At 42.8% G+C, this 27,375-nt stretch overlaps 1 protein-coding gene across 1 annotated transcript in view; it reads left to right on the forward strand.

Moving 5' to 3' along the window:
* The window catches only part of Sntn (sentan, cilia apical structure protein), a 13,073-nt gene extending 2,584 nt beyond the window's left edge, over positions 1 to 10,489 (forward strand). The window contains exons 2-4 of the mRNA XM_050160539.1: positions 1,157 to 1,191; positions 7,539 to 7,678; positions 9,916 to 10,489. Of these exons, the coding sequence (XP_050016496.1) occupies positions 1,157 to 1,191; positions 7,539 to 7,678; positions 9,916 to 10,074 (334 nt within the window). The 3' untranslated portion in view covers positions 10,075 to 10,489. The remainder of the gene's footprint in view (positions 1 to 1,156; positions 1,192 to 7,538; positions 7,679 to 9,915) is intronic.
* The last annotated feature ends 16,886 nt before the right edge of the window (positions 10,490 to 27,375 follow it).

Genomic DNA, 27,375 nt, shown 5'->3' on the forward strand with positions numbered 1-27,375 from the left:
ATACGAACTGTAAATTTCTTGCTTCAGTACACTGAGATAAAAATAAGTACAAAGATCTCTGTGGGTTCGAGACCAGCCTGGTCTACAGAGCTAGTTCCAGGACAGGCTCCAAAGCCACAGAGAAACCCTGTCAAAAAAAAAAAAAAGTACAAAGTGTTAAGGATTTGTTTTAAGGTTAACATGAGATTAGCTTGGGCAGCACTTCCCTATCTGCTGGGAGATCGAAACCAGGACACATTTGTTCTTTATCTCTCGGAAAGCCATGGCTCAACAACTTCAGACACACCGAAATTCTAGTCCTTGGGCATCTGTGAATGTCTCAATTGAGGCCTCTTTGCCTGAACGCTAACACTGACCAACTGTCTACCAAAGGAGATTAGTACAGGGAGGCAGACTTCTAAGTTTACACAAGGAGCTGGGTGAGAGAGTGTGATTACTTTCTTGCCAGAGTCACGATGGCTGGCAAAGCGATCCAATATACCAATGCATAGCGGAAATTGTGCCCAGTAAACAATAACCACGCTGTAGTGCTGTAGGAAGAGTCCCCAAGCTGTAATGTGAGGGAAAGAGCTCTTCGCAGAGAAATCCTCCATGAGCAGAGCTAACACCGTCACAAGGCCATATACCTCACTGCCTTGCTAAGTAAAGTCTATCCCCATGAGACATGAATCTCTGATGGGTTGACCTCTGAAGTACTTACTGATCTCTTATGGCATAATTCTGCAGTCCACAGCATTAGGGTTTCTTTTATTATTAGGAGCAACTCTTATAAAGGAAAAACATTTCATTGAGTGGCTTACAGTTCAGAGATTTAGTCCATTATCATTAAGGCAGACCTGGTGCTAGAGAAGGAGCTGAGCGTTCCACATCTTGATCCCATGGGCAACTGGAAGTGAACTGAACTAGGCATAGCTTGAGCATAAGAGACCTCAAAGCCTGCCCCCACCATGGTACAAATCCTCTAGCAAGGCCACACCTCCTAATAATGACACTCTCTGAGTCCATGGGGGCTAATTTCATTCGAACCACCACAGTACCCCAATAGAAGGGACAGAGAACATCTATTAAAAACTATCATTTTAAATCATGTGTCATTTTATGCAGAGATCAGTGTCCAAACTCTAAAAACTCACTCTTCCCTTTATTTTATTTGCAGTGTTTCAATATCTAAACAACTGGCTTCAATAAAAGGTAAGGCATGGAATGGTTGAAATTGTGTGTGTGTGTCTGTGTCTGTGTGTGCGTGTGTGTGAGTGTCCATGTCCTGCTACCTAACAGCAGGCCAAGAGTTACAATTAACAGGATCAAGAATGCCTGAGACATGAGAAACTTCTGTATAAACCATGAAATGTCCATGAAACTCTTTTTTTAATTAATTAACTAATTAATTAATTAAAGATTTCTGCCTCCTCCCCGCCACCGCCTCCCATTTCTTTCCCCCTTCCCCAATCAAGTCCCCCTCCCTCAGCAGTCCAAAGAGCAATCAGGGTTCCCTGCCCGGTGGGAAGTCTAAGGACCACCCACCTCCATCCAGGTCTAGTAAGGTGAGCATCCAAACTGCCTAGGCTCCCACAAATCCAGTACGTGCAGTAGGATCAAAAACCCATTGCCATTGTTCTTGAGTTCTCAGTAGTCCTCATTGTCCACTATGTTCAGCAAGTCCGGTTTTATCCCAGGCTTTTTCAGACCCAGGCCAGCTGGCCTTGGTGAGTTCCCGATAGGACATCCCCATTGTCTCAGTGTGTGGGTACCCCCCTCGCGGTCCTGAGTTCCTTGCTCGTGCTCTCTCTCCTTCTGCTCCTGATTTGGACCTTGAGATTTCAGTCTGGTGCTCCAATGTGGGTCTCTGTCTCCTTTCATCACTTGATGAAACTCTTTCTCTTTGTCATTTGAACTTAAACACTTTGAGTGTTTATGGTGCAGTGATGTAGGGTAAGAACATATGTGTACCTAATACCAAGGTAGTAAAGTACTAGGGAAACTGTTGACCTGGGGAATAAGGAATAGGGTCTTACTATCAGTACTGCCTACACTATCCGTATGGGCTTGGGAAGATGTGTGTTCTACAAGCCTCCATCTTTTCACTTGCAAAAGCAACTTATATGAGAAGAAATTCTAGAACGAGATGATTCTTAGCCCTCGTAGTGTTGAGAGTGGTGTTTCTATGCTACTAACTTTTGGGGAAATCACTAAACCAAGTGTTTAATGTATAGTGTCTTGTGGTTTAGGGGAAAGCAGGAGAAAAGTGTGGAAATGACTGAAGTTGTCAGTTCAGTTTAACACACATATTGCATGTGTTCTGAGGCTCACAACATGCCAGGACCCAAGAAAGATTGTAAAAGTAATTGCAGTGTTGTCTCTGACCTCTGCAAACATACAGCCCTGGACTTGCTCTATCCTGCATGATAGGTACCAGCCGTAGAGAGCAGTGATTGACTTGAATAGAGATTTTAAAACTGAAAGAAACTGATAAATAGGAGTTATAAAATCTCTTATGAACTTAGTATTAACTACCTGTTGAAATTTTTAATATATTGAGTTGAGTAATATATATTATTAAAATCAATTTCACCCTTTTCTTTTCAGTCTTTTTAATTTGTCTCTGGGAAAGTTTTAAATTAAGACTGTGGTTTGCAGTGTGTCTATCTCTTTGGGCAACAGTGATCTAAAAGGCAACTGAGATGATACAGAGTTTCAAGTGTGACAATTATTAAGATTTTATGGTCAGAGAATAAGAGAAGTGAAACCGAGGGACCTGTTGCGGCTTCTGGGGGTTTAGGAAAGAGTCCTGAAGAATACGTACAGCTGCCTGAAAAGCGATACTTGGAGGCAGTGGGCATTCAAGAAAAGAGCCAATTTGGCTTTCTGACTTTGGGTAAGTTACTTAATCTCCTCATGCCTCAGTTTCCTCATCTGTAATCTGGCCCTACCTCAAAGGATGGACACAAGTGCTAAGTGAGTTGCATCACATCCATTCCCCAGGGAGGAGCATCCACTGCTGTGGCCTCCAAGACGTCAGCATTGCTCTGACGTCATTCACTGTTCCAGGCCCAGCACAGATGCTGGGTGTTCCATACTTGTGAGATACAGAGAGTGAGAATGAATGGCATGTGGTTCAAAATTCATTGCAATGGGCTATGAAAGGGAAGGGAGTCTCATGGAGCAGTCTGGAAGAGCTACCTACCAGACATCACCATCCCCGAATCCCAAAGACAAGAGAGCCAATGAAAGATGCCAAAACAGCAACCTTTGCTTTTCTAACCCCGCATACGCCCTTTCAATATGCTTCACATATTAAATCACAGGACTGTAGGAAGCAGACAGTGAAAAAGTTAGGCAGCAACCTGCTGGTTTATCAAGGAAGAAGCAAACTGTAAAGACAGGGCATGAAAAAGCCTCAGAAAAATACCATCAGTGTCTTTAGGACAAACAACGCTTTGCTATCTCCTATTTTAAATATTCCTAGTTCTGTTTTTTGCCATGAACATATGCAAGCTTACCGTTGGGAGAAAGATGCAGGTGGCTATCTTTCAAGAGAGGTAGGATAAGAACATGAAGCCGATGGTCCAGATGGAGTGCCATTCAGAGAACAGCCAGACTTGAACTCCACCACGGCTGGGAAATGCCTCGTTTGCACAACCAGCGTGGACAACCTTGCACAACATATTCCAAAGAAGCTGATATTTCTGTCAGCTTTCAGACAAATCCTTAAGCCTTTCACACCTCATCTCTTCATGATTTTTACGATTCTTAATCTCTCCAAATGTAGCTCTCCAGTGTGTAAAACTAAGGCACAAATATTACCCGCCCCTGTGGGTTTGAGGACACATTAAATAAGATGATATTTGAAAGGCACCTGGAACATACGTAGTAACACAGGAAGGCGCCTGTCGTTATTAACAGACTGACTCAGAGCCTGAGAATTACTTCTTCCTCATCAGACTGGCATATCACTACCTCCTGTCCTCCAAGAACAGCCTCAGACCCAGCAAAGCTCTTTCTACACCATAGCCAGCTAGTCTTGATTACTGATGAATAAATCTATCAGTCCAAATTATTCATGCATTTTTTAAAGAATTAATGTGTTTTATCTAGGCAACTACCTCTTTAAAACACGACTGTGTTTTACATAGAATTCATTCTTGAGCCTATTAAATGTGAGGTTAATGTTATTAAAAATGGAGCAAGCCGAGAGTAAGTACCACTGCATGTATGCACATGGGTTGTATGATCTTTTGCTTATATCCCGAAAAAGAAAGCTTGCCTGGAGATCAGAGGGTGGAGTTAGCCACTAAAGAACCATAGAGGCCAGGCAGTGGTGGCACACATCTTTAATCCCAGCACTAGGGAAGAGGAAGCAGAAAGATCAGGAGTTCAAGGCCATGAGATTGAACCAGTCTAAAAGAGAAATAGAAGTTGGTGGCGATGGCTCACACCTTTCATCCCAGCACCAGGTAGATGAAGACAGGAATTAAGGCAGGTAGAGATAGGATCACCCCCATTCAATCTGACGATTTGTAGAGACGGGAGGCCCCATTTGGTTTGAGATTTTGTGGTGGCTGGCCACTCAGCTTTTCTGATATTTCTACTTTCATCCTCGGTATCTGCCTCTGGGTTCTCATTGTTAAGATTAATTCGGATTGCGCTTCACACATGGGCATGCACAAACATATGGGCAGACAGATCAGGAGTTATAAGAATATGCCCATCCCCAGTATTTAATGAGCAGTACATGTTAGACACTTGAGGAGATAGAAACATGGGCTCCTGGGAGCAGCAGGGGTTGGGAGAAGAGATGGTTAGCGAAGGGATAAAAAAAAGAGCAAAGAATAGAGGGGCACCTTCCAAGACTGTTGTCCTAGGAAAGTTGGCATGTCAGATCTGGATAAGCAGACACTACAAGCAGAAAGCACAGCTCACAAGAGCACAAAATTGATAACCTAAAGCCAAATGGGAGTCTAAGGAAGAAAAAGTTAAAATAAGTTTTATGGCCATTCACTCAAAAAAAATTTTTTGCAAGCCCCCTGCTTTGTTTGGTGCCCTCGAAAGTTTTACAGATTCAATGGGAAGCAAAACACACACACAGTTCCCTGAGTACCTCAGCTCATGTGTTTGGCATTTCAAATTCCAGCTCCTCCATTTACTAGTAGCTGGCCGTGAGCAAGGTCCTAACTGTTCCTCACTGGGGAAATGATAGATCAGGGAGAAGCCTAGTGTTTGTGGATTTGGAAAGTCAACACAGACTGGCAAGGGCTGTCAAAAAGTAAAGACAGCGGTTTGCCTCCCATGGGTCTTTAGTGCAATCTGTATTAAAATTCCAGCAAGGTTTCTGAAGACAGGTGAGATTACTCTAAGCCTTATCTGGAAAGAAAAGGCCCCAGAATAAGCAGATAAGGGCCTAGAATAACCAAAGCAGAGTCGACAAAGGGTGAAACAACAAGAGCCACTCTCCATTGGTGAGACGCTGTGGTTACAGAGACTGCACAATTTCTCCACATCTCCTAGTCCCCGCTGCCAGTTTGTAGGATTATTTCCTGTGCTGCTGTGCTAAATTCCAGAAAGTTCTCAGCTGAGAAGAGAGCTCCACGCCTTTAATCCCAACACCAGGGAGGCAAAAGCAAGTGGATCTCTGAGTTCAAAGCCAGTCTGGTCTACAGAATGAGCTCCAGAACAGCCAGGGCTGCACAGAGACCATCCCTTTATAAAAATAGCCCTCTTGTATGCATGAATCTTGAAGCCTCCTGCCTGTTTTTCTCTATGTTTGGGTCTTACATTAAGATCTTTGGTGTCTCTGATTTTTTTCTCTGCTATGGGGTTTCCCCTCTTCTTTCTTTTTTATATAAATGGGCTCTTTTTTTCCTGCACGTGTCTATATATCATGTGTATGTCTGATGCCCTTGGAGGCCAGAAAAGGGTGTTAGATGCCCTGGACTTGAATTTATAGGCAGTTGTGAGCATCCTTAGTCATGGGGATACAAGTAAGAGGCAGACTGAGATATTACTAACACCACCCAGAAGTGAGTACCATGAAAACAACGACAAAGCCATACACTGGAAAGATAGGAAAAAAAGCTAGACTTTATATACATTATTAAATATATAAAAGCCAAATACATAGGTATAGACATATGTATTCTCATGATTATTATTTATTTGTCTACTAAATCATAAGATGCGTATGAGTAAAGATCACATCTAATCTTGTCACCTCAGTGTGCTGACCCTTCCTCTAACTGAGCATTCTTTGAATCCCTGATGGTTGCATATTGTCTGAGCTGAACGCTGTGAGATTTCCTTCCTCTTTGTCTTATTCATCCACTCAACAACATTGGCCAGACCTACTATGCAGCAGACATTGCTGCTGGCATTGTGAACGTAGGGAGAAAAACAAAGGTATGGCTTTTATCTTCACGAAGAGTGTTGTCTCATTAGAGAGAAAGGTAAACATGCCATAGCTGTAAGGGTGATCATTTTATCCTTGTAGATGCATTGGTGACTACGGTCAAATGGTTCCCATTGCCTCTCCCTGTGTGCATCGGGCACTGCCCCTAGGAAGGAAAGAATTAGCACTGGCCTCTCCACCACTGATCCCAAATCAAAGAAACTAACGGGAACATCACGGTGTTTGAGAAACAGACGTGATGTAGCTATTTGTTGTATGAGGAGCATGGGTCCTTTTGTTTTGTCCCAGCTGCCTGGCTAGCTTATGCCCAAAATAATCACACAGAAATTGTATTAATTAAATTACTGCCTGGCCCATTAGCTCTAGTCTCTTATTGGCTAACTCTCACATCTTGATTAACTTATTTCTATTAAATCTGTGTATCACCACGTGACTGTGGCTTACCAGCAAGATTCTAACCTAAGTCTGTCTCAGGCCGGAAATTCATGGCGTCTTGCCACACTGCCTTCTTCCTCCCAGAATTCTCTTCTGTCGTCCCGCCTATCTACATTCTGCCCTATCAACTAGGCCAAGAAAGTTTCTTTAATAACCAATGAAAGCAACACAAATACAGAAGGACCTTCTACACCAGCTCTTATTACATTAGAGCTTATCCAGGCATCATTCTCCTTTATTATATTCATGTAAAATGATGCCATATCTAACCCAAGATAGAAACTGCACAAGAGTAAAACTTGAAATCTTTACATGAGGTATCTCTAATACCAAAAGCTAAGCTCAACACACAGTAGGTGCTTGGTAACTATTTGTTGAATAACTGAAATTACATCTCAGAAAACCAAGGCTTAGTGATGTAAGGGGCTTTCCTGGGGCAAGCACATGCAAGCAGCTATCAAATCTTAGCCTAACTTTAACTCAAAAGCTACGAAAGGAAATTTCATTCTCTATTGTTTAGAGATACAGGATCATATAGCCCCAAATCCAGCTCTAAGAAAGGGGAATGTGCCCAAGCACTGGCCACACTGACATATACATTGCATGCTTCTTCTGCACGCTCCCTCAGAAGACACAGCCCTGTGTCTGCACAAAGCGTCATATTCCTCTTCTGAGCCTCCACTCTTCATTTCTCGCACAGCTTTGAAGAAAGGCTCAGACCTAGAGAAGGCCATGGCTACCATCGCTCTGATTTTCAGGAACTCTTCTGACCCCGATGGCAAGGTTGGGAGAGCCACTGCCAAAAATCTGCTGCAAACCCAATTTAGGAATTTCACAGAGGTAAGAGAATTGGCCGGCACGAATAAGCAAAACTCACACCAAAGAGCACAGAAATCCAGCCCCAGGATGCCGTCATACTATTTCAATCAATAAACATTTACTGAGCTTCTCCTGTATGTAAGCGGTCTGCTGGATTTGATGAACAAGCTACCATGTAGGCACTGTGGCCCACGGCTGCAGTATCAGCTGAGTCCAGGGTATGGTGATATTGGAAGTATGAGCAACAGTTAGCTATTATTTTAATTTTTCTGATGGCTTCTACAGTTGGCTAACCTGATGTCATGTGTATATGTTTATACTATGAGCAATACTGACCTATGGAAATGTTATAAGAAACGAAGAAGGCTACATCCAAGCCCAAACCACCAATATTTACTCACAGGTATAACAAAAAATGTATAAAAGTTGTTTAGTATGCTCTGAGATATTAAAAGGATAATAACTATTGTATATATGTTGGTTTTAGCATACAAAATCATATAAGATATTATCAAAGTGTCTCTCAGGAGTGTGACTGTGTGCAAGTATGTATGCATGGTACAACATGCAAAAGGAACAAAGACTGGACAGATCTTTAGCGGTAGCTTGGTAAGCAAAACACTTGCTTCACAAGCGTGAAGACCTGAGTTCAAATCCCAGGAATGCAAATAAAGCCAGAAGCAATAGTACACATATGTAATCCCAGCACTCCTAAAATGAGATGGGAGGTGGAGACAGGAGAGTCCCAGGAAGATCTCTGGCCAGTTAGCCTGGAGTACAAGATACCCTGATTCAGACAAGGTGGAATATACAAAGGATGAACACCTGCAGTTGTCCTCTGATGTCTAAATGCACACTTTCTTCTCAGCCTTCCTAATGTGGCAGCCCTTCAATGCAGTTACTCATCTGGTGGTGACCCCCAACCATAAAATTATTTTCATTGCTTCTTCATAACTGTAATTTTGCTACTATTATTAATTGTAACATAAATTGCTGTATTTTCCAGTGGTCTTAGATGACCCCCATGAAAAGATCATTTGACTTCAAAAGAGGTTGTGACCCCCAGGTTGAGAGCTGCACTCTAAACCCTCTGTGGAGCTCTCTGGTAAACTGTGAGGCACCCTTTTTGCTAAGTCTAGGTCCTAAAGAGAAACTATCTTTCTCATAAGCTAAGCACAATGTCCAGTGACCACTTTTCGCCAGTAAGATACAACAGAACCAGCACCAAGCATCACTCCAAGAAGATACTAAAAGAAGATGATTGGTTAAACCCTTGAGGGACCAGTGCCTAGCCAGTTCTCTGGTCCTTCACCATGCAGAACAGAGAGGGGACAGGCCTGCATGCTTCAATGACCTTTAGGGAAACTGGCAATGGCAAAGTTCATTGAACTTTGACCCTTTCTAAGCAATGCTGAAGCACGTGGGTCAAGAGCTCCTTCGGCTCCAGTTGAAGATGTGACCTGCGGGGTCAGCCAGCCTAGAGAAACAAGGGTGACTTAGACTGTGGAAGAAATATGCCACCATTCCAAAACTGTCTCAAGCATTCCTGGGATTTTTGCAGCCGCTGCATGGAGAAGCATTTTGGTTAAACCTAAGTCACACAAAGCTCTGTGTCAGAGCGACTCAAATGACTTCCGTGTGCTTAATGTCAGATTTCCCAGCTGTTGCTAGAAGCATTTGCAACTGAAAACGCTCTCCACTTCAATGCTGTTCAGATGTTTTGCTACAGTCCGTGCACGACAGCTATAAGCTTGGATATGATTGACACTCAGACTAAACGCTGAATAATCGCACGAAGCAATGTGCTTTCTTCTAGCACATTGTATCCCGCATTTCTGAATAAGTTCACAGTCCAGGGAACACATAAAAGGTACATCCTGTAGTTAAGAGATTATATATTTAAGATCTGAAAACAGGAAGTTCTGTGTCTAAAGAAAGGCCGAACAACTTACTGGTTAAAAGGGTGGCTCTGCAATCAGGCAGGTAAGGCCACAAATCTTGGCTTCATAGCAAAAGTTGCTTGCTCTGAGGCAAATTACTTACTTCCCTTCAGGGTCCACCCATAGCTGGGGTGTAGTAGAAGAACATATACATTAAGATCACTGTGTGGATTGTCAGAGACAAGCCATAAGGGATTTTGCACAGTGATTGAAGTGGCACTGGCCATGCTCATGTTAGTAACATCCTTAGTTTTCATTACCATCTTTAAATATAAAGTTTATACACAGGATAAAAATTCACTTATTCTCTATTCTCAGAGAGAAGAAACAAAGCCAAAGTATCAAGACATTCTTTCTGAGCTTGATGAACATACCGAAAACAAACTGGATTTCGAGGACTTTGTGATCCTGCTCCTGAGCCTTGCCATCGTGTCCGATCTGCTGCAAAATATACTGAGTGCAGAAGTCACGAAATAAACAACTAATTATGTGAATGGGCAAAATGATCATGAAAGCAAGTGTCACAAGATGGAAGATGTCCCTGTCTAATTCGGAATGAGTATGGGAGGATTCACATTGGTTATATTCGTTCAGCGTAGCTCCAAACATTCCCACACTCTTCAGAAATGTTCAAATAATATGATTTGTGACATGAGAAATTGGATACCACTTGAGATGAGTGAGTAGTGACTTAGAGAATTTTTCTGAGGAATGTGGAATCACATTATAAATGTGATTTCCAATTACATATTCCTTGATCATGTGATGATATTTGTGAGCATCTACTTGATATAATTGATTAAAATACAGTAACTAATGACCAGACAACCTCTTCCCTTTCTCGTGTTTGCATAATTACAGAAGAAGAAATAGCCAGGCAACAATAACTTTTGTGTCTGTGTATGCAGGTGTGTGTGTGTGTATTTGTGTATTTGTGTGCAGGCGACTGTATATGTACATATGGAAACAAGAGGCCAATCACCACTGTTGTTCTCCAAGTGATGTTTACCCTAACCTTTTTAGCTTTCATTTGCCTGGGGCTCTGCAGGAGGCTATACTAGCTAATCAGTGAGTCCCCAGGGAGTCAACTGTCACTGCCTCCCCAGTGCTGAGATTTCCCCTGCTCAGCTTTTGTAGGTGGGCCCTAGGGATCAACCATAGACCCTCATGCTTACATAGAAACCGCTTCACCAACCAAGCCATCTCCCTAGCTCTGAACAACTGTTTGATCAATTTAAGACACACTATAGATATAAGTAAGGTAAGGGTTACAGAACGCTAACAGATCTATGTTCAAAGATCAAATCCTTCTTGACCTATAAAAAAAAAAAAAACCCATGGTGAGTGTTGCCAGGGTCTGAGTTGGAAGTGAGATTGTCTATAAACAGGCACATGGGAGATCTTAAGTGGAAGACAATGATCCCTATCTTGTTCATGGTGGTAGTTATATGAATGAATGCATGCATTTGTCAAACTCTTTTCTTGGGGAGGGGTTTTCGAGACAGGGTTTCTCTGTACCTTTGGTGCCTGTCCTGGAACTAGCTCTTGTAGCCCAGGCTGCCCTCAAACTCACAGAGATCCACCTGCCTCTGCCTCCCAAGTGCTGGGATTAAAGGCGTGCGCTACCACCGCCCAGCTACATTTGTCAAATTTTTAAAATGTTACACTAAAATGGGTAAATTATAATGTATGCGATTATGAATTATGCCTAAATAAACATGGCATTCAGAAACCAACCAGGCATGGTAGTGCACACTTATAATCCCAGCACTTGAGCACAGAAAGATCAAGAATTCAAGGCAAGTCTTGACTGTAACACATAAGACTATAAGCCGGACAATGGTGGTGCATGTCTTTAATCCCAACATTCAGGACCCAAGGCAGAGACAGGTGGATATATGTGAGTTCAAGGCCAGCCTGGTCTACAGAGTGAGTGCCAGGACAGGCTCCATAGCTATACAGAGAAACCCTGTCTCAAAAAAACAAAACAACCTGTCACTAAAAAACAACCAACCAAATAAACAAAGGTGACTACACATACACACATACACACACACACACTTCAGCAGCTGTGTATTTGACTGTTTTTTATCAACATGTTGTAACACACTTTAACATTATGTTCTAACGAGGTCATACTCCAAAGAGACACACATTATCTATGACTGCCTCTTATATTCTTGCCTTGAAATTACACACATGCATATAAACATATGTACACACCACACACACACACACACACACACACACACACACACACGTCATACCTGAATTTCTAAGATGGATTCTCAAAAAAAGCTTTGATTCACGGGTAAGGAGTGCCGGCCTCCAAGGCATCAGCTCAGTAGGCAGTAGCTGGTATCCACCCTCCCTCAGAAAGGTCACTGGGCAGCAGGCAAAACATAAGCCTTCCTTGACCATGTGCCCTCACGCGTTGCCTTTATCTTCAGTCTTTAGAGAGGACTAATCACTCATTTCCCAGTCACTTGATGGCTTAGGATTAGCCACGTGATCCATCCAGGGTCAGAATCCCAGTGCAGGGAAGAAGAGAGGTCTCTTGTTGTAATCACAGCTACATTCCACCGTGCCTGATACCTGACTTAATTTACCCCACTGTGCTCCCAGCGAATTCTTACAGAAAGGCAAAGGGGACAAGTCATAGTATTTGCTTCCCAGAAGTGAGCAGCTAGCAAGTCCCTTAGGGGAGATGTTGCAGTCTTATGCTGGGCATAAGCTTGAACATTCTGCAAATGCCTGGTTGGAGGGTGTCTCTCTGCTGCCTTACAGGCAGATATGTCTAGACTTTTGCCAGTGTCTAAGTTAAGGTTTTCATTGCTGTAAAGAGACACCATTATAGTAGGAGACCACTTGTTTGTTTCCTGGCTACCCAGCCCCGAAATAATCACAGAGAAACCACATTATTTAAATCACTGCTTGAGTCACTAGCTCTAGCTTCTTATTTGCCAGCTCTTACATCTTAATTTAACCCATCTTCCCTAATCTGTGCATCACTATGAGGTCGTGCCCTACCAGCAAAGTTTCAGCACGTCTGTCTCTGGCAGCACCATGGCTTCTCCTCAATTCCTCCTTTTCTCTCCCAGCATTCAGTTTAGTTTTCCCCACCTACCTCTATTCCCTGTGCAGGCCCAAGACAGTTTTCTTTATTAACTCAATGGTATTCACAGCATACAGAGGGGAATCTCACATCACACCATGATGACAGCAACTCTTATAAAAAAAAAAAGCACTTAATTGAGGTGGCTCACCTACAGTTTCAGAGGTTCAGTCCATTATCATCATTATGGAAACCTTGGTGGCATACAGGCAGACACAGTGCTAGAGCTCAGAGTGTTACAACTTGCAGACAACAGGAACCCAACTGACTCACTGAACAGTATTCTAAGCACATAAAAACTCAAAGCCCACCTCCAAACTAGCACACATCCCCAAAAAGCCACACCTCCTAATTAATAGTGACACTTCCAAAAATTATGAGGATCAATAATATCCAAATTACCACAGCCAGCATCATCTAAAACAAAGTGATATGTTCCTATTCCAGGTAGAAGGTTTGTCAGCTTGGACATCTCCTATTTCCCTAGGCCTCTGGGTTAACAACTAGGAAAAGTCCCAAGGAAGCTGCTCTACCAACCTGGGTCTTGAGAGGGGCTGAATGAGAAAAGAATCCCAGATAGATGTGTCATTTAGGTGTGAAATAAATCTTCTCAGATGAATAAAAGACTTTTATTATTTTTAAAGTTATTATAACTTCCTGAGACCTTTTCTCATGTTTCATATTCTCCACAGACCAACACTGCCAAGATCAAACACATATAACATAAAAACCCTTTCAAAAGAGATAGCACCTTTAACACCCTTTAGCCCAATGAAGTGCAGCATCTTCCAATGATGGGCCAACTCTGTTAGCCCAGCGAGGCATAGCCTCTTCCAGTGATGGACCAAACCCTTGAGTCCAGTGAGTCTCAGCCTCCTCCAGGGATGGACCAAACCTTTGAGTCCAGTGAGGCACAGTCTCTTCCAGGGATGGACCAAATCCTTGAGTCCAGTGAGGCACAGCCTCTTCCAGAGATGGACCAAATTCATCAAACCCCAGTCCTTGGCCCTCTCCTTTCCAAACCTCACATTTCAGTGTAAGACCTTAGCCTACATAAAGAAAACCTCCAAACTTGTCCCCTCTCTCCAGACTTTAACAGGAGATAAGTGTGTGTTCAACCAGAACGTTCAAATTGAATTACCTAACAAAAGAAGAAACTAAAATTCAGTTCTTTGTGTCCAACATTCAAATCCTTCCTGCTTTTAAGCTATTTACTTAGAATTAAGATGAGAAAAAAATAGAAATGTCTTCTCTTTAATCAATTTATTTTTACAGATGAAAGGGCTTTTTTTCCTCTCTGATTTGTTTTCTACATTTTGGTGCTTCAACTGGAATTCAGCTTTAGTTAAAAGTTCTGTGGATTTTTAATTTAATTTCTTAATTTTTGAGAAAGTCATACATGAGTACTGTATTTACATAACTTCTACCTCTCCTTCCCTTCCCCAGCTCCTTCTGTATCCCCCACTTCTTCTCAAATTATTGATTGCTTCTCTTTTAATTATTATTGTTTTACACACACACATACACACACACACAGACCACATAAAACATTTATGTGCTGAGTCCATTTAGAGTAACTTGTATATGTGTTTAGGGCTGACCACTGGGAATTGGAAACCTATCAGGGGCTAATTCCTGGAGAAAACTGTTTCTCCCTAGCTCAGCAGCCATTGGTTGCCTATATGTCTATTGTACTTTATCTAGAGGTGTGGTCTTGTAAGGGTTCCTTCCGTCCATGTTGGCACGTCAACTAGTGTCATCATTGTCCGAGTGTTGTTTTGTAACCGTGCTCTTGAGGTTTCACGGAGGCAGCTTCTCTGTCACAGGTAGAAGACTATCCCATAGCAGACATCCTGGTCCTCTGTCCCTTACAATCTTCCTTCCCCCTTTTCTGCATTGTTCCCTAAGGATGTAGGCATCATGTTGTACATGTATCAGTGGAATTGGGGCACCCCACAGTCTGCTGTTCACTGTATTTTAACCAGTGGTGGCTTTCTAAAATAGTCTCCATCTGTTTAAAAAAATGCTTTTTCTTGGGCGGTGAGAATGACACCTATCTGTGGGTATAAAATAAGGTATCAGAATGAAGTTTAAAATTATATTGGCTTGTAAAATGGTAGTAGTAGCCTCTCCTCTAAGGTTTATGATGTTACTACGCAGGTAGTGGGGTTATAATCCAGGCATGAATTCCCTCCTATTAAGCAAGCTTTCTGTCCAATTAGACAGCTATTAGTTACCTCCAGGATATAAGCACCACTATTGTACCGTTGTTTTCTTACTGGGCTTGTCACTGTTGTGGTTTGTAGGTTTTACAGCTGGGTAAGCCTGTTGATTGCCAATAAAAATTAGTCTGTGTTAACTATATATAATAATAGTTTTGCCTAGATGTACATAATATATTTATTCATTTTCACGCTTCTGGGTCCTTTGGATATACACAGAAATGGCCTAGTGTTTAGTGTTGTTCTGGGGCTGGAGAAGCAGTAACTCATTTCACACTGTAAGAAACTGGTGGCATGGACACTGTTGCTACAGCCTCAAGGACAAGGAAACTGAAGCACAGAAGTCTTGATCTCTCCCAAAGCCACACAATGGGCAGGTGTAAGCGCTCTCTGCTTTAATATTAGACTTCATTGTGAACAATAATATTATAACGCAACCAAAATAACTGTGCACATTTCAGGCACTGTGCAAGAGACTGCAGAGCCAGCTGGGTCCTGGAGAACCATTTGGCGCTCCTCAAATAGAATCCTGTGGGCTGTCCTCCTGCAAAGCCCTTTGTGTCTCTGTCACAAGTAACTGAATAAGGCAATCTTGATGACCAATTGAAAGGTCAAATTCACACCTTTCGGGGAAAGAAAGATGAGAGCCCGGCCGGTGGGATGATGAGGAGGAATCTTGGAGTCACTCCAACTCTCTGACTCCCAGTAAGACTTTTCAGATTTCTACCCCAGATGGAAAGTCACGCTCTGCTGAGAGAGCTATCAATTACAGAATCTATTTTTGATCTGATGCAAAGATTAAAAACAGAGCAAAAGCACGTGTGTGTTGAGGCGTTGGTGACAGATAAATCAAGGGATGTGAGGCTCTGACAATAGAGGTGGTTCCACCTCCTGCATCTAGCCCCAGGAGCATAGGTTCTGCTCTGTTGAAAAGGTGCCACATTGAAAATGTTGCTGACCATCATAGGCATGTCTGTGACACAGATCAGCCTTGGAATCCTTCAGTTGCAAAGTACAATACCCACTGTGATCATCCATATAAGCAGAGGAAAGAAGAATGGGTGAATTTATAGAGGAAAAGGGACCCATAACGAACTGAATGGGCAGAGAGAGAAATGAAAGTCCACAAAAGGCTGGAAGCAGAAATAGAGAGTTGAGGTTTCTCTTTCCACTCTTTGCGTGTTGATTGTCTACATCTTCCTTCTTAGTCTCTGTGTGTATGTATCTCTATATATCATCTCCCCGTCATCTAGTTATCTACCATCAATTATCTGTCATCAATCTATCATTTGTCTATCATCTAATTATCTGTCATCTATTTATATATCATCAATCTATCATCTATCTATCTATCTATCTATCTATCTATCTATCTATCTATCTATCTCTTGACCAGATTTCTTGCTTCATACAAGAGCCAAGTAATACATCATTATTACTGCCTATGTTTTTCTTGAAATGCTCAGTTCTCAGTAGCATCTCAGAAGCCCCAACATGAGTTCTCAGAAAGAAAATTCAATTAGATAAGGAAAAGTAGGAAGTGCTCTTGCTCCTGTTGTTATATGGGGTCAGGGAGACAAGTCACATGCCCACCGAACCTTAGTAGTCAATTCCTCAGAGAGTATCTTTGAGCAAAATCTCAGAGAAGGAAGAAAGAAGGTGAGAAGAAAAAAGAGTGACTGAGGAAATCATAAGAATTTCTAGAAGAAACTCCATAGCTTGCACTAGAAAGCCCATGCTGTTCATTGCCCAGCTATGGCATCAGCAAAATCGCTTGATGGAACAATTTCATTCATATTCACCAGTGAAACCTTTTGCCCATTGTCATTGTATAAAGGAAACCAACCCAAGTCTCCCTGGGAAGTTTTCCCACGATTAATTATAGCCAAGACATTCCTACACAAAGGCTGTGACACCCATGCAATTTTCCAAGCATGACAGGAACACACGCAATTTTGGAACCCTTAATTTTCTTTATTTTAGTATCTGAAAGTGGGTCCAAGCATTAGATTAAGACTTGTGCTTTAAATAGTCATGTAAGAGGGGAGAAGGTTGGAAGGAGACCAATGGGAGCCCTGAGAGTTAGCTGAACTTTGACACTGGTAGAGCTAATGAAAGGTCTCATGAAGACCAGTTTAACTGAATACAACAAAGGACCCAGGGACCTAAAGAATTTGTGTCTGTGATATTTGTTGTGTGTATTCTCTTTTCTGCAGTTTCAATCCAAAGACCATGAATTAATATTTCTCTTTGAACTATGAAGGGATAAAGTTTTTTTATAATAATTGTGATGTACCAAGTTGAGTTGTGACTATGTTTCTTGGAATCCTCTGGGATTCTGAGTATTTTCCATCATGGTTGCATTTTAAGAGTCCTTTTCTTGAAAACACCATGGATTCCTATGACAAAAGCTCAGCCCATTAGCCACAATTTGAAATCTGAAGAAGAGTGACCATTGAAAGCTTTTCATACTTATTTAACAACAAAATGTGAAATACAACTAGCTAGAAGCTATTCGTGGTCTTTACTTAGAATGTATATCTGGAAGATCTATTCCTATAAAAAGTCAGGCAGAGGAGTTCAGGTAGATTCTGCTCCCAGATCTGCTACCCAGAGTTGTGTGGTTTGGACAAAGTTCTCCACTTCTCTGAGTGAGCCTAACAGTTTTTCAAACACAAATTTGGGATTGAAAGCAAAATTTGTTTCCTTTAAAAGCTGCTTTGAGCCTGCGTGGGACAAATTTGCTTAATTGCCTAAATTACTACGATTTTAATTAACAGAAACTCCTTACTGAAACCTAGTGCACTTGGGTATCGCTGTGTGGTCTTTGGCTTGATTGCAGACACTTCTTCAGAAGACTGATATTGCCAGCTCCTCTTCACTAGAGAAGGGTGAGCGGCATCTTCAGGGCCGCAGTGCACTAAGTAGTGGACCAAACCCAGGACTGCAATCCAGGCTTATTGCAAGTCACTTTCTTCTATAGCACCCTGAGTGACAATGGGACATTCTGCCCTTTACTCACAATGCAATCAGAACTACAAGAGTCTTTTCTCTAAAACAAAAAGGGGGAGAAGAACCCCCTTTCTTCTGTTTCATGTGTCTAGGAACCAAAAGAATCGTGAGGCAATTTTTTTTTATTGTCAATGCAATAACAACATAACATTTTGCTTAGCCTCTTTGCTGTTTTGTTTCATTTAGCTTCCTGGTGATTCATTCATTAGCGGAGGCAATGGGATTTTTAAAATCTACGTCCTCCGCTGCGCCTGGCTTTCTTTTAAAGAGAATGCAAATGATGTGAAGAAGGCGACAGCTCAGGGGAAAGGGGAAAGTATTCTTAAGATGATAGCATGTGCCAGGTGATGCCACAGAGAAGCTGATGTGGGGAGCAGGTGAGAAGGTCATTTCCGGCTCAGAATCTGCAAATGGATCAAATCTTCTCAAGAGCAGAAAGAGAGAAAAGCACGATAGTGATGCATACTACAGCTCATCGAGGAGACTAAAGCAACAGGATTGTGAGGTCCAGGCCAGCCCAGGCTGCAAAGTGAGAGATGCTTTTACAAAAAACCTGGGCTGATGAGATGGTTCAGAAGATAAAGGCATTTGCTGCCCAGCCTGGTAGTCTAAGTTCAATTCCTAGGAACCACACAGTTAAAGAAGAGACCTGACTGGCACGAGTGGTTCTCTGACCTTCATGTGCTTACTCTGACTCTTGAGTGCATGTGGCTTTACATCTCTCCCCAACACACATGCACATGCGCATGCACACGCGTGCGCACACACACACACACACACACAGAGAGAGAGAGAGAGAGAGAGAGAGAGAGAGAGAGAGAGAGAAGAATGTGAGAAAATATCTTTATTTAAACAGACCCAGAGAATAAAGCCTCCTGGTAGCTAAGGAAGCAATGAAATCCATCCTCACAGAGTGGGAAATCTCCCAGGCTGAGAGTTGCCTGTGCCTAGACCAATTATCAACAGGGAACCTCTGAAACAAAAGCCACATCCGTATTTGAATGGAGGGTGGGTCTCTTTCTAATGACTCAGACACTCAGACAACCCACCATGCTCTTGGTACCTGTTTTTATCTATAAGATAAAGTCTGATGATCTGCATTTAGCCTAAGCAACCTCGTGTGCTGCTCTATCCAGTTGCTTGGCCTTTTGCCCCAAAGGTACACTATGATCTCAGACATTTCTGCAACCCACTGTCAGGACAGGTTGTTCCTAGGAAATGTCTGGACTTTCTACTATCAGGTGGAAATGGTCTATAAATGCCTGGAACTAGTTACTGTCTCCAAATCTCCCTTTGAGGAAGAGAAAGTTGTAGGCACACAGGGGATCTCTGAAGGACTTAGTGAAAATCAATAACGAAATTAAACGTGCAAAAAGAAGAACCAGAGGATTTCTTAAGGATCTTTGATTTCTCCAATACTTTGTTCTTCAAAGTCAGTTTGATTCCTGCCCCCCAAAAGCATGAGTGATGGTGAAGACATTAAATTGCGCAGTACCAGGGCTCATCGCCCAAGAGTGGGCCTTTCTACATTTTTCTCCACCCAGTTTTTCACTGAAACCCCCATGGAAAGAGAGGTTAAAACCTGGAAGGCATTTCTAATCTTTGGCGTCATCACCCAGGAAGGAACTGGGATCTCTTGGCTAATGGTACCTTTTGAAGCTTATTTGAAGACAAGCAACGAGACTTGGAGAAGCAGCTACCTTTGACTTTGCCCCAAGGTCACACATAAAAGCAACTTGATGGTGACGTTTTCTCAGATCTCTGTTCGGAGAAGATCTGAACATAATTCAAAAGCTATGGTATTGTTTGTAAATTTAGAAATGATAATTTCCTTGGAGAGTCCCGGCATGAGGAGTGAGATTCTGGTTCTCCTCTGCACCCTTAGTCTGATATGCTATCTTACATCCCTTGGCATATCTATACCAGATGTTTATAGTGAACACCTCTGTGTCCATGCCGTGCAAGTTGTTAGATATTTTGACTGTCGCTGTGCTCTGAGATGATGCTAATGCCCGTACTATATTTTCTCAGCACACTTAATGTGTCATGAAAGCACAGTAGGTTCTTTTTTAGCACATTAGTAGCTTACTTCAGATGCAGCTATCTGTTCTTCTCTGGTGGCCAAGAAGTTCACTCGATAGTAGAGATGAAAGTACAAATTCTCAAGGCCTGCTTTCCAGTGATGACGGAGTCAACTGTCAATCTTCTTGCCTCCATACCTTATGTCATTATGAGGTAAGACCCTCATAGCTTCTCAGAAGATCCCAGCGAGACTGAGTCCGGGTGTCCCTGGTAACAGCCTGCTCACTGAGATATTGAGACTGCTCTTTCCCCTTTCCTTGATTCAATTTCCCATCTCCTTCGGTTTGTGGTTTCTAGTGTTGCCTTGTAGTGCAACCCCTACACCTAAGTCCTCGACAACCGTCTGTTTTAGACAGAAGATCAAAATGAGAGAACTCTCCCACTGACTCTTAGCACAGCAAACAGTATTTGGCACATCAGATAAATTCAAAAAGTACTCCTGACATCCAGGAAAATCTGTTTAGTGGAAATTCCAGGTGCTTCTTGGAATGAGAGGTGCAGCTTCCGGCCACTCAAGAATCTTCATCCCTCACCGGCTTGTTCAGGATTAAATTGAAGGAACGGGCCCCTGATGGAACAAGATTTGTACTAAACACCTGATGGAACAGGCAAGACAAATTTTAGTTTGGTTTGTTGTGCCAAAGAATGGTTTGCTTAATGGGGCTAAGCTCAATCCCAAATTAAATGGGCGAGGAAGGATTCGCTCACGACTATTGCAACACTCAGGAAATATTGCACCCAGTTCTAAGTAGAGTTGAAACAAGCGAAGATTTACAGATATTAGACATGGGGAGAGACTACATGGAAAACTGCTAAGAGAAATCGGGTCTCTATTAAGTGTGAAAGGAGGAATTTGCTTAGATACCAAGAATGAAGAATTGTGATAGACTGGCCTTCCCAGTCCCGAGAGGGAAAGACTGAAGGAACCTGATTTCAGTATGGCCAAGCACCTTGTACAGAAGCTGTGTGACAACTGCACCCCAAAACAAAGGCCACATGAAACATGGAACCTTCCAGCTGTGGCCAACAGGTACCTTTGATGATTAAGAGAGGACTAGACACACACTGGAAATTATGTCATTGAAAGAAGTGCCATGAGGAGAGACACATTCAATGTTCATGGCTGTGTAGGGCAGTGGAAAAGAGGATACTACGAATAAAGAACAATGGCATATGTTTCATTATGTAATAATGAAACCTATTGCTACATAAAATGTATATGAAAAAGGAATTTCTGCAGTGGGGACAGCACATGCCTTGCTCACGGGTGTTTCCTCTTTCTTTCCCTTCTATCCAGATGTTGTGGAATTTTGTCTAGGATCCAATGGATGAGTAGGAATAAATTAGGCAAGAAAATGAGCTAATGGCATCATTCAGAGCCTAACAGGTTCCATACATTGAGAAAAAGAGTTTACTGTGACATTGACACAATGTAAGGAAAAGATACCGGGAGATATGAAAAGATAAATCTGGGAAATGGAGCACAGGGTGGATCAGGAAAAGCTTTAAGGCCCAAAGAAGAAAATATACATCAGCCAGGACGTGCTGGTGGCGCACACCTTTAATCCCAGCACTTGGGAGGCAGAGGCAGGCAGATCTCTGTGAGTTCTAGGCCAGCCTGATATAGAAGAGCTAGTTCCTGGACAGGCTCTAAAATTACAGCGAAACCCTGTCTCAAAAATCCAAATGTGGGGCTGGAGGGATGGCTCAGTGTTTAAGAGCATTGCCTGCCCTTCCAAAGGTCCTGAGTTCAATTCCCAGCAACCACTTGGTGGCTCACAACCATCTGTAGTGAGGTCTGGTGCCCTGGAGATACACACAGACAGGATATTTTATACATAATAAATAAATAAATATTTTTTAAAAATTCCAAATGTGTGTGTGTGTGTGTGTTTACTACAGGTCTTCTCAGACACTTAAATTAGTCAGTATCTAATTAAAATTTCCCCCAAAACAGTTTATTCCAGAGGCAATTTACAGCATCCCCCTACGGGAAGTAGAGCCAGGAAACACAGGAGCCAAAAATGAGTAGGTTTACCACTTTGGGCACCTGGAGTTCAATCCCAGGTTAGCCCCAGGAGACGGTATAAAGCAGAGTTTGGAGTCCCCCAGTCAACACAGAAAAAGCCTTGGACTTTCTCACAAGCAGTCTAAATCACTGGCTGGAACCTATTTTGAAAGGCATTGCCTCTTGGGCATTCCTGACTTTCCCTGCAGGCGGCTGCAGTTATTGGCTGAGAGAGAAGGAAAAGAAAACAGACTGAACACCTGGGCAAAAGCCACCAGAACTCTTAACAGGCAGAACCCGCAGAGGTTAAGGATGACTGAGGAGGTCGGCTCCCACAGCAGTGGAACCAGTGTGTGGAGCTGCAGAGGGTAGGCAAAGCAGTATGCGTTGGAAACGCACTCATCAGAGAATCCTGTCTGAGCAGAGCAGCCTGAAGGACTAAAGGTAATTTGCAACGAAGTGCTGGAGCTTCTCATTCTAGTCATTGGTCAGCAGACTATAAGGAACCAGACGCTAAATATTCTGGGCTTATATAAGACCACGTAGTCCTTGTCAGAGCTTTTCCGCTCTTTTGCTATATTCTCAAAATGTCTGCAGACAATTCTCAAAGAGAAAGAAGTAGTCGTGAGGAAGGAAAGATGTGTACAATAAAAGACAGACAAGAGCTTTGATAACACTGATTCAACCCCTCTACTACTTTTGACTTCTACTACATCCAACTGCAATTAGCATCTGCACTCAAGAGCTAGCACCTACATTGTCTTGTTGGCCTCTAAGTACATGCTGTCAAATTCTGCAGAACTGGATTTGGACAAATCCAAGGAACTAAAGTCCTTCACAACAGTCTTGTTCAGGAGTTGATCTCGTCTGCTCCCTGCCCCTATGGCTCAACTCTCTGACCAGATCCACACTAACCTCAGAGCTCCTCTGCAGCCTTGAGTCGCATCTCAGTTTGCTTCTTTCTCTTCATGTCTTTTCTTCCACACATACCATATGGGGATGCTTCCTCATCAGAAAATCTTCACGAACCAATTTTCATTAAGGAAAGTCAGTGTAGATACAAATTATAGAAGAGAAGGAATGAACTGAATATTCATGTCCTTTCAAATCTTTCAAACCCTAACCCTGCCCCTAACCCCTTGTATCAATAAGATGATGGCATTAAGAGTTGGGTCTCTTAGACTGTGAGGATGGAGCCCTGGTCAATGCATTGGTACCTGGAAGAGAAGGAACAAGAGAGGGATGAATCCTCTCAAAGCAAGAAGATAGAGCCTGAGGGGGGGTTCACTATCTGGAACAGCTATCACATGGGTGTTGGAGTGCGTAACCTCCAAACCTGTGAGAAGTGAATGGGAGGTTGTCCAGTCCCCAGAACTCTGTCCTATAAACCTGGAGTGATTGTATGATGTGTGCACCTTTGTGTGCTGTGATTACCATTAATGAATAAAGAAACTGCCTTGGACTGTTGATGGGGCAGAACTTAGGTAGGCGGGGAAGTTGGAACTGAATGCTGGGAGGAGGAAAGAGTCAGAGAGATGCCACGGATTCCCCTGCCAGAGATAAACGTGCTAAAACTTTGCTGGTAGGCTGCTGCCAAGTGGCAATGTCAGATTAATGGAGATGGGTTAAATTAAGATGTAAGAGTTAGCCAATAAGAAGTTAGAGCTAATTGCCCAAGCAGTGATTTAATTAATACAGTTTCTGTGAATAAGCTAGCTGGTTGGCCGGGAAGAACAAGCAGCCTTCTCCCTCCAAGAATTGTATCAAAGTAAGGTACAAAGTGAGAAGTGACAAAGAGTTGAGAAAAAACAGCACACTGAGGAATGGGACAAATATCTCCTGTTAAAAGTGGGGTGTGGCGTGAGGATGGGGTAACACAGAACCTGGAAGATGTGGTATTTACCCTGGCCTTGGCTAGAGAATGTCATTGCATGGAGCTAAAATTGAATACTGGGAATGAGAGAAGGCATCATTGCACTTGGTTTATCTCTAGATCTCCTCACTCTGTGTCCTAGAAGACTGACCTCAATTCACAGCCTGCACTTTCAGCTTTTGGTTGGAAGAAGACAATGCCCTTATAGACAGCAGGAGGGGGAGGCAGTGAATATATGATTCATAGTGAAGGGGAAATATGGTCAGGTGGAACCTGTGACCTCTTTGTTGCTAACAGACAGCTCAACTTTGACTTTCTAAATCATACAAACATACTTTGCTTAACTATGTTGGCACATCCTAAAAATGCAGTTAGGTGACTTCGTCTTTGTACGATTGTCATAGACTACACCTGTCTGGATGGTATGGCCTGCTACATACATCTACTGTCCTGAATGTTGTCACTTACCGAACTGTGGTTGTATAGAATATGTCTCTATTTGTGTAGGATTATTTGTTCAGCCTCTTGGGACATTTCTCAAGACAATATTCAGTTCTGCAGCTGAGTGTTGAAAATCTTATTCCCAAAGATAATTCATAGTCATATCCTTTGAATAGTTTCTATATCTGAACTTTTCATGCTCTTGGCACAAATAAGGGTACCAACAAGAGGATGCAGCCACAAAGGAGAAGCAATTATGAGAAGTGTTTTGCGAGGTAAACCCCATTAGGAGGATGGAATGATGGAGGCAGAGCAAATGTTTTCCGTGGAAACCTACTCTGCTGTCTAGATCATAAAGGGGCTCAATTGGATAATCTGCTCTTGACAAACTGCCTAAAGTTCATCTCTCTCCTTATTCTTGGCCCACACTCTGAAAGATACATTAACTGTTATTTAACAGGGCCTTTCAGCATGCCTGGGGAAGATGAGGTGGCACTCTGCCAAAGGCGCATCTGGGTTTTGAGGAGCGCAAATCCACTACACTTTACCAGCACCTGTACAAGCTGTATGAAGAAAGAGCTCTAGAATGGAGCGGTCCACATACGCAAACAGGCTGACTGTGGACACACAGCAAAGCGATCATTTTCAAAGCACTCGCAGTGAAAGATAACAAGCAGCTGGTGATGAAGACCATGCATGTGGCAGTAGTGGAAAGCTCTTGGTCCCACTTCTGGAGAGGCCACGCGTGTTAGCACCTGCAATGAGGAAACTGGAGTACACTCTCTTACCTAGATGGACCAAGGAAGGCTGAAAGAAGCAATGTAAGTGACGACACCTAACAAGTCTCTGGTGCATCTTTTCATCTCCTGTCTCTATGCCTCTTCCGGTATGTATTCTGTCTTTCCTTTCTGTTTGTTCTATAATTACAATAATAGCATTCACAACTTAAATGGAATTCATAGCTTGGCCCATACATAGTTTTAACTGCAATCCTCATTTTAGAAGCTTCTTGCTTGGCTCCTTCCCATTGCTCCAAGAATGCACATCAGTTTGTCTCACCCAGCGTCTAGTTCCCCTTCACATAGGCATGCCTCTGTTTCCCTTTGAAATAGACGAGTGGTCCATTAGGGTAGTCATCTGGGTCAGTGTTCTATTGCTGTGAAAAGACAATTTTTTGGCTTCCTTAAAGTTTCAGAGCTTTAATCTATTGTCATCATGGTGGGGAGCCTGGATACATGCAGGTAGACAAGGTGCTGGAAAAGTAGCTGAAAATTTTACATCTGAATCCACAGACAGCAGGAAGAGAGAGACACTGGGCCTGACTTGTGCTTTGGAGATCTCAAAGTTCACCCCAAGTGACACACTTCTTCCAACAAGGCCACATCTCCTAACCCTTTTCAAATAGAGCCATTCTCAAATGACTAAACATTCAAATATATAAGCCTATGGAGCCATTCTTATTCAAACCACACATTCCACTCTCTGGCCCTCATAGGTTTGTGGCCATATCATAATGCAAAAAATGCATTCAGCCCAACTTCAAAAGTCCCCATAGTCTATCACAGTCCCGCCACTGTTTAAAAGTACAAAGGTCAAAGTCTCCTCTGTGATTTACGGAAATGTGTTAACTGTAAACCCTGGTAAAAATTAAAAATCAAAATAAAAAATCAGATCACATACTATTAGCATACAGGGGACAGAATATAATTACCATTCCAAATGGAGGAAAGGTGTTAGAATACATTGCTGGCTGGTTAGGGGGTCACAGTCTATTGTGGCCTAGCAGCTTATCTCAATAGCTTGGTAGCATGGAGATCCCTTCCTCCAACAAAGCTTCCTGCTCTCTTCCTACCTACCCTTATCTGGAGAATGTCCCTGGCCTGGAGGACTGACCTTTCTAAAAGCTGTCTCTATACCAGATCCCTGATTCATCGTTAGCTTGACCCTTGGCTCGTATCCCTGCTAAGAAGACCTATACTAGGAGCTCTGCTATAGGACCCCACTGCCACATACAAACCTTTGTGATAGGAGTGTGCCACTTAATGCAAATTAGAGTTTCTACTCAGGCTCCCCAATGCTATAATTGCCTTATACTCTGGAATAAAGTTGACCTAATTCACCGAAGTCTGTCTCCCAGAGGTCTCCCTCCCTATGTGCTCATGGGCCACGTCCAAGGCTTTCTGTCATTCCTTCTGTCTCTGTCTCAACTCAACTCCATGGCCAACAGACCAAGAGGAAAAGAGGACCCCCACAGAAAGGGAGCATAGTGAGGAAATACTGGACCAAACAAGGCAAGACCGAAAAGCATCTGGGCAAACTCCAAACTCTGCATCTTCATGTCTGATGTCGAAGCGCTCTTCAGATCTCCAGCTCCTTTCAGCTTTGTTGGCTGCAGCACACTTGTTTCTCTTGGACTGGTTCCACTTCCTGTTAACAGCTCTTCTTGGCAAGCTTTGGCATTTCCAACATCTTGGGGTCTCCAAGGCAATTAAGGCTTCACCTCTACAGCTTCATAGAGTGGTCTCTCTGGGCCCTCTATGCAGGGACACCCCTGACACATGCAGGGCCTCAGTAGCTTTCCTTAGTCACAGAGGGAGAGTCCGTAACCCCTTCCTTGCACCCTTCACTCTAAAGCCAGAACCATGTGGCTGGAGCCACACTCCTGGTGAGACCGCATGAGAATCAAGCTCCACTCTGATGGAGGAAATTCAAGAAGCCAGATTGCTCCTGTACCTCTAGATTACTCTTGTGGCTTGAACCAGTCGAAGCTTGTAGTACTTTGCCTCTGCCCTCCAATAGCTTGAGTCGCTCCCTATAATCTATGACCAGGTTTGTTGTTTTGGTTGCCTCAATAGACTCTGAGTTTCTTCTTTTTCTTTTCACGAAGAGCCTGACACAAACTGCTAGCTGTTTACTAGGGGAAGCAAACAGCACAGAGAGTTAGAGATGTGTGATATCTAGACTAATATTTCTCATTTTTTAGTAGAAATAATAATAACAAAGTGTTGGTGGTGAGAATCATGGT

This window comes from Alexandromys fortis, unplaced genomic scaffold (genome assembly GCF_014885135.2).
Source record: "Alexandromys fortis isolate MF-2015 unplaced genomic scaffold, M_Fortis_MF-2015_v1.1 scaffold_116, whole genome shotgun sequence".
In the NCBI taxonomy this organism is placed as follows: Eukaryota; Metazoa; Chordata; class Mammalia; order Rodentia; family Cricetidae; genus Alexandromys; species Alexandromys fortis.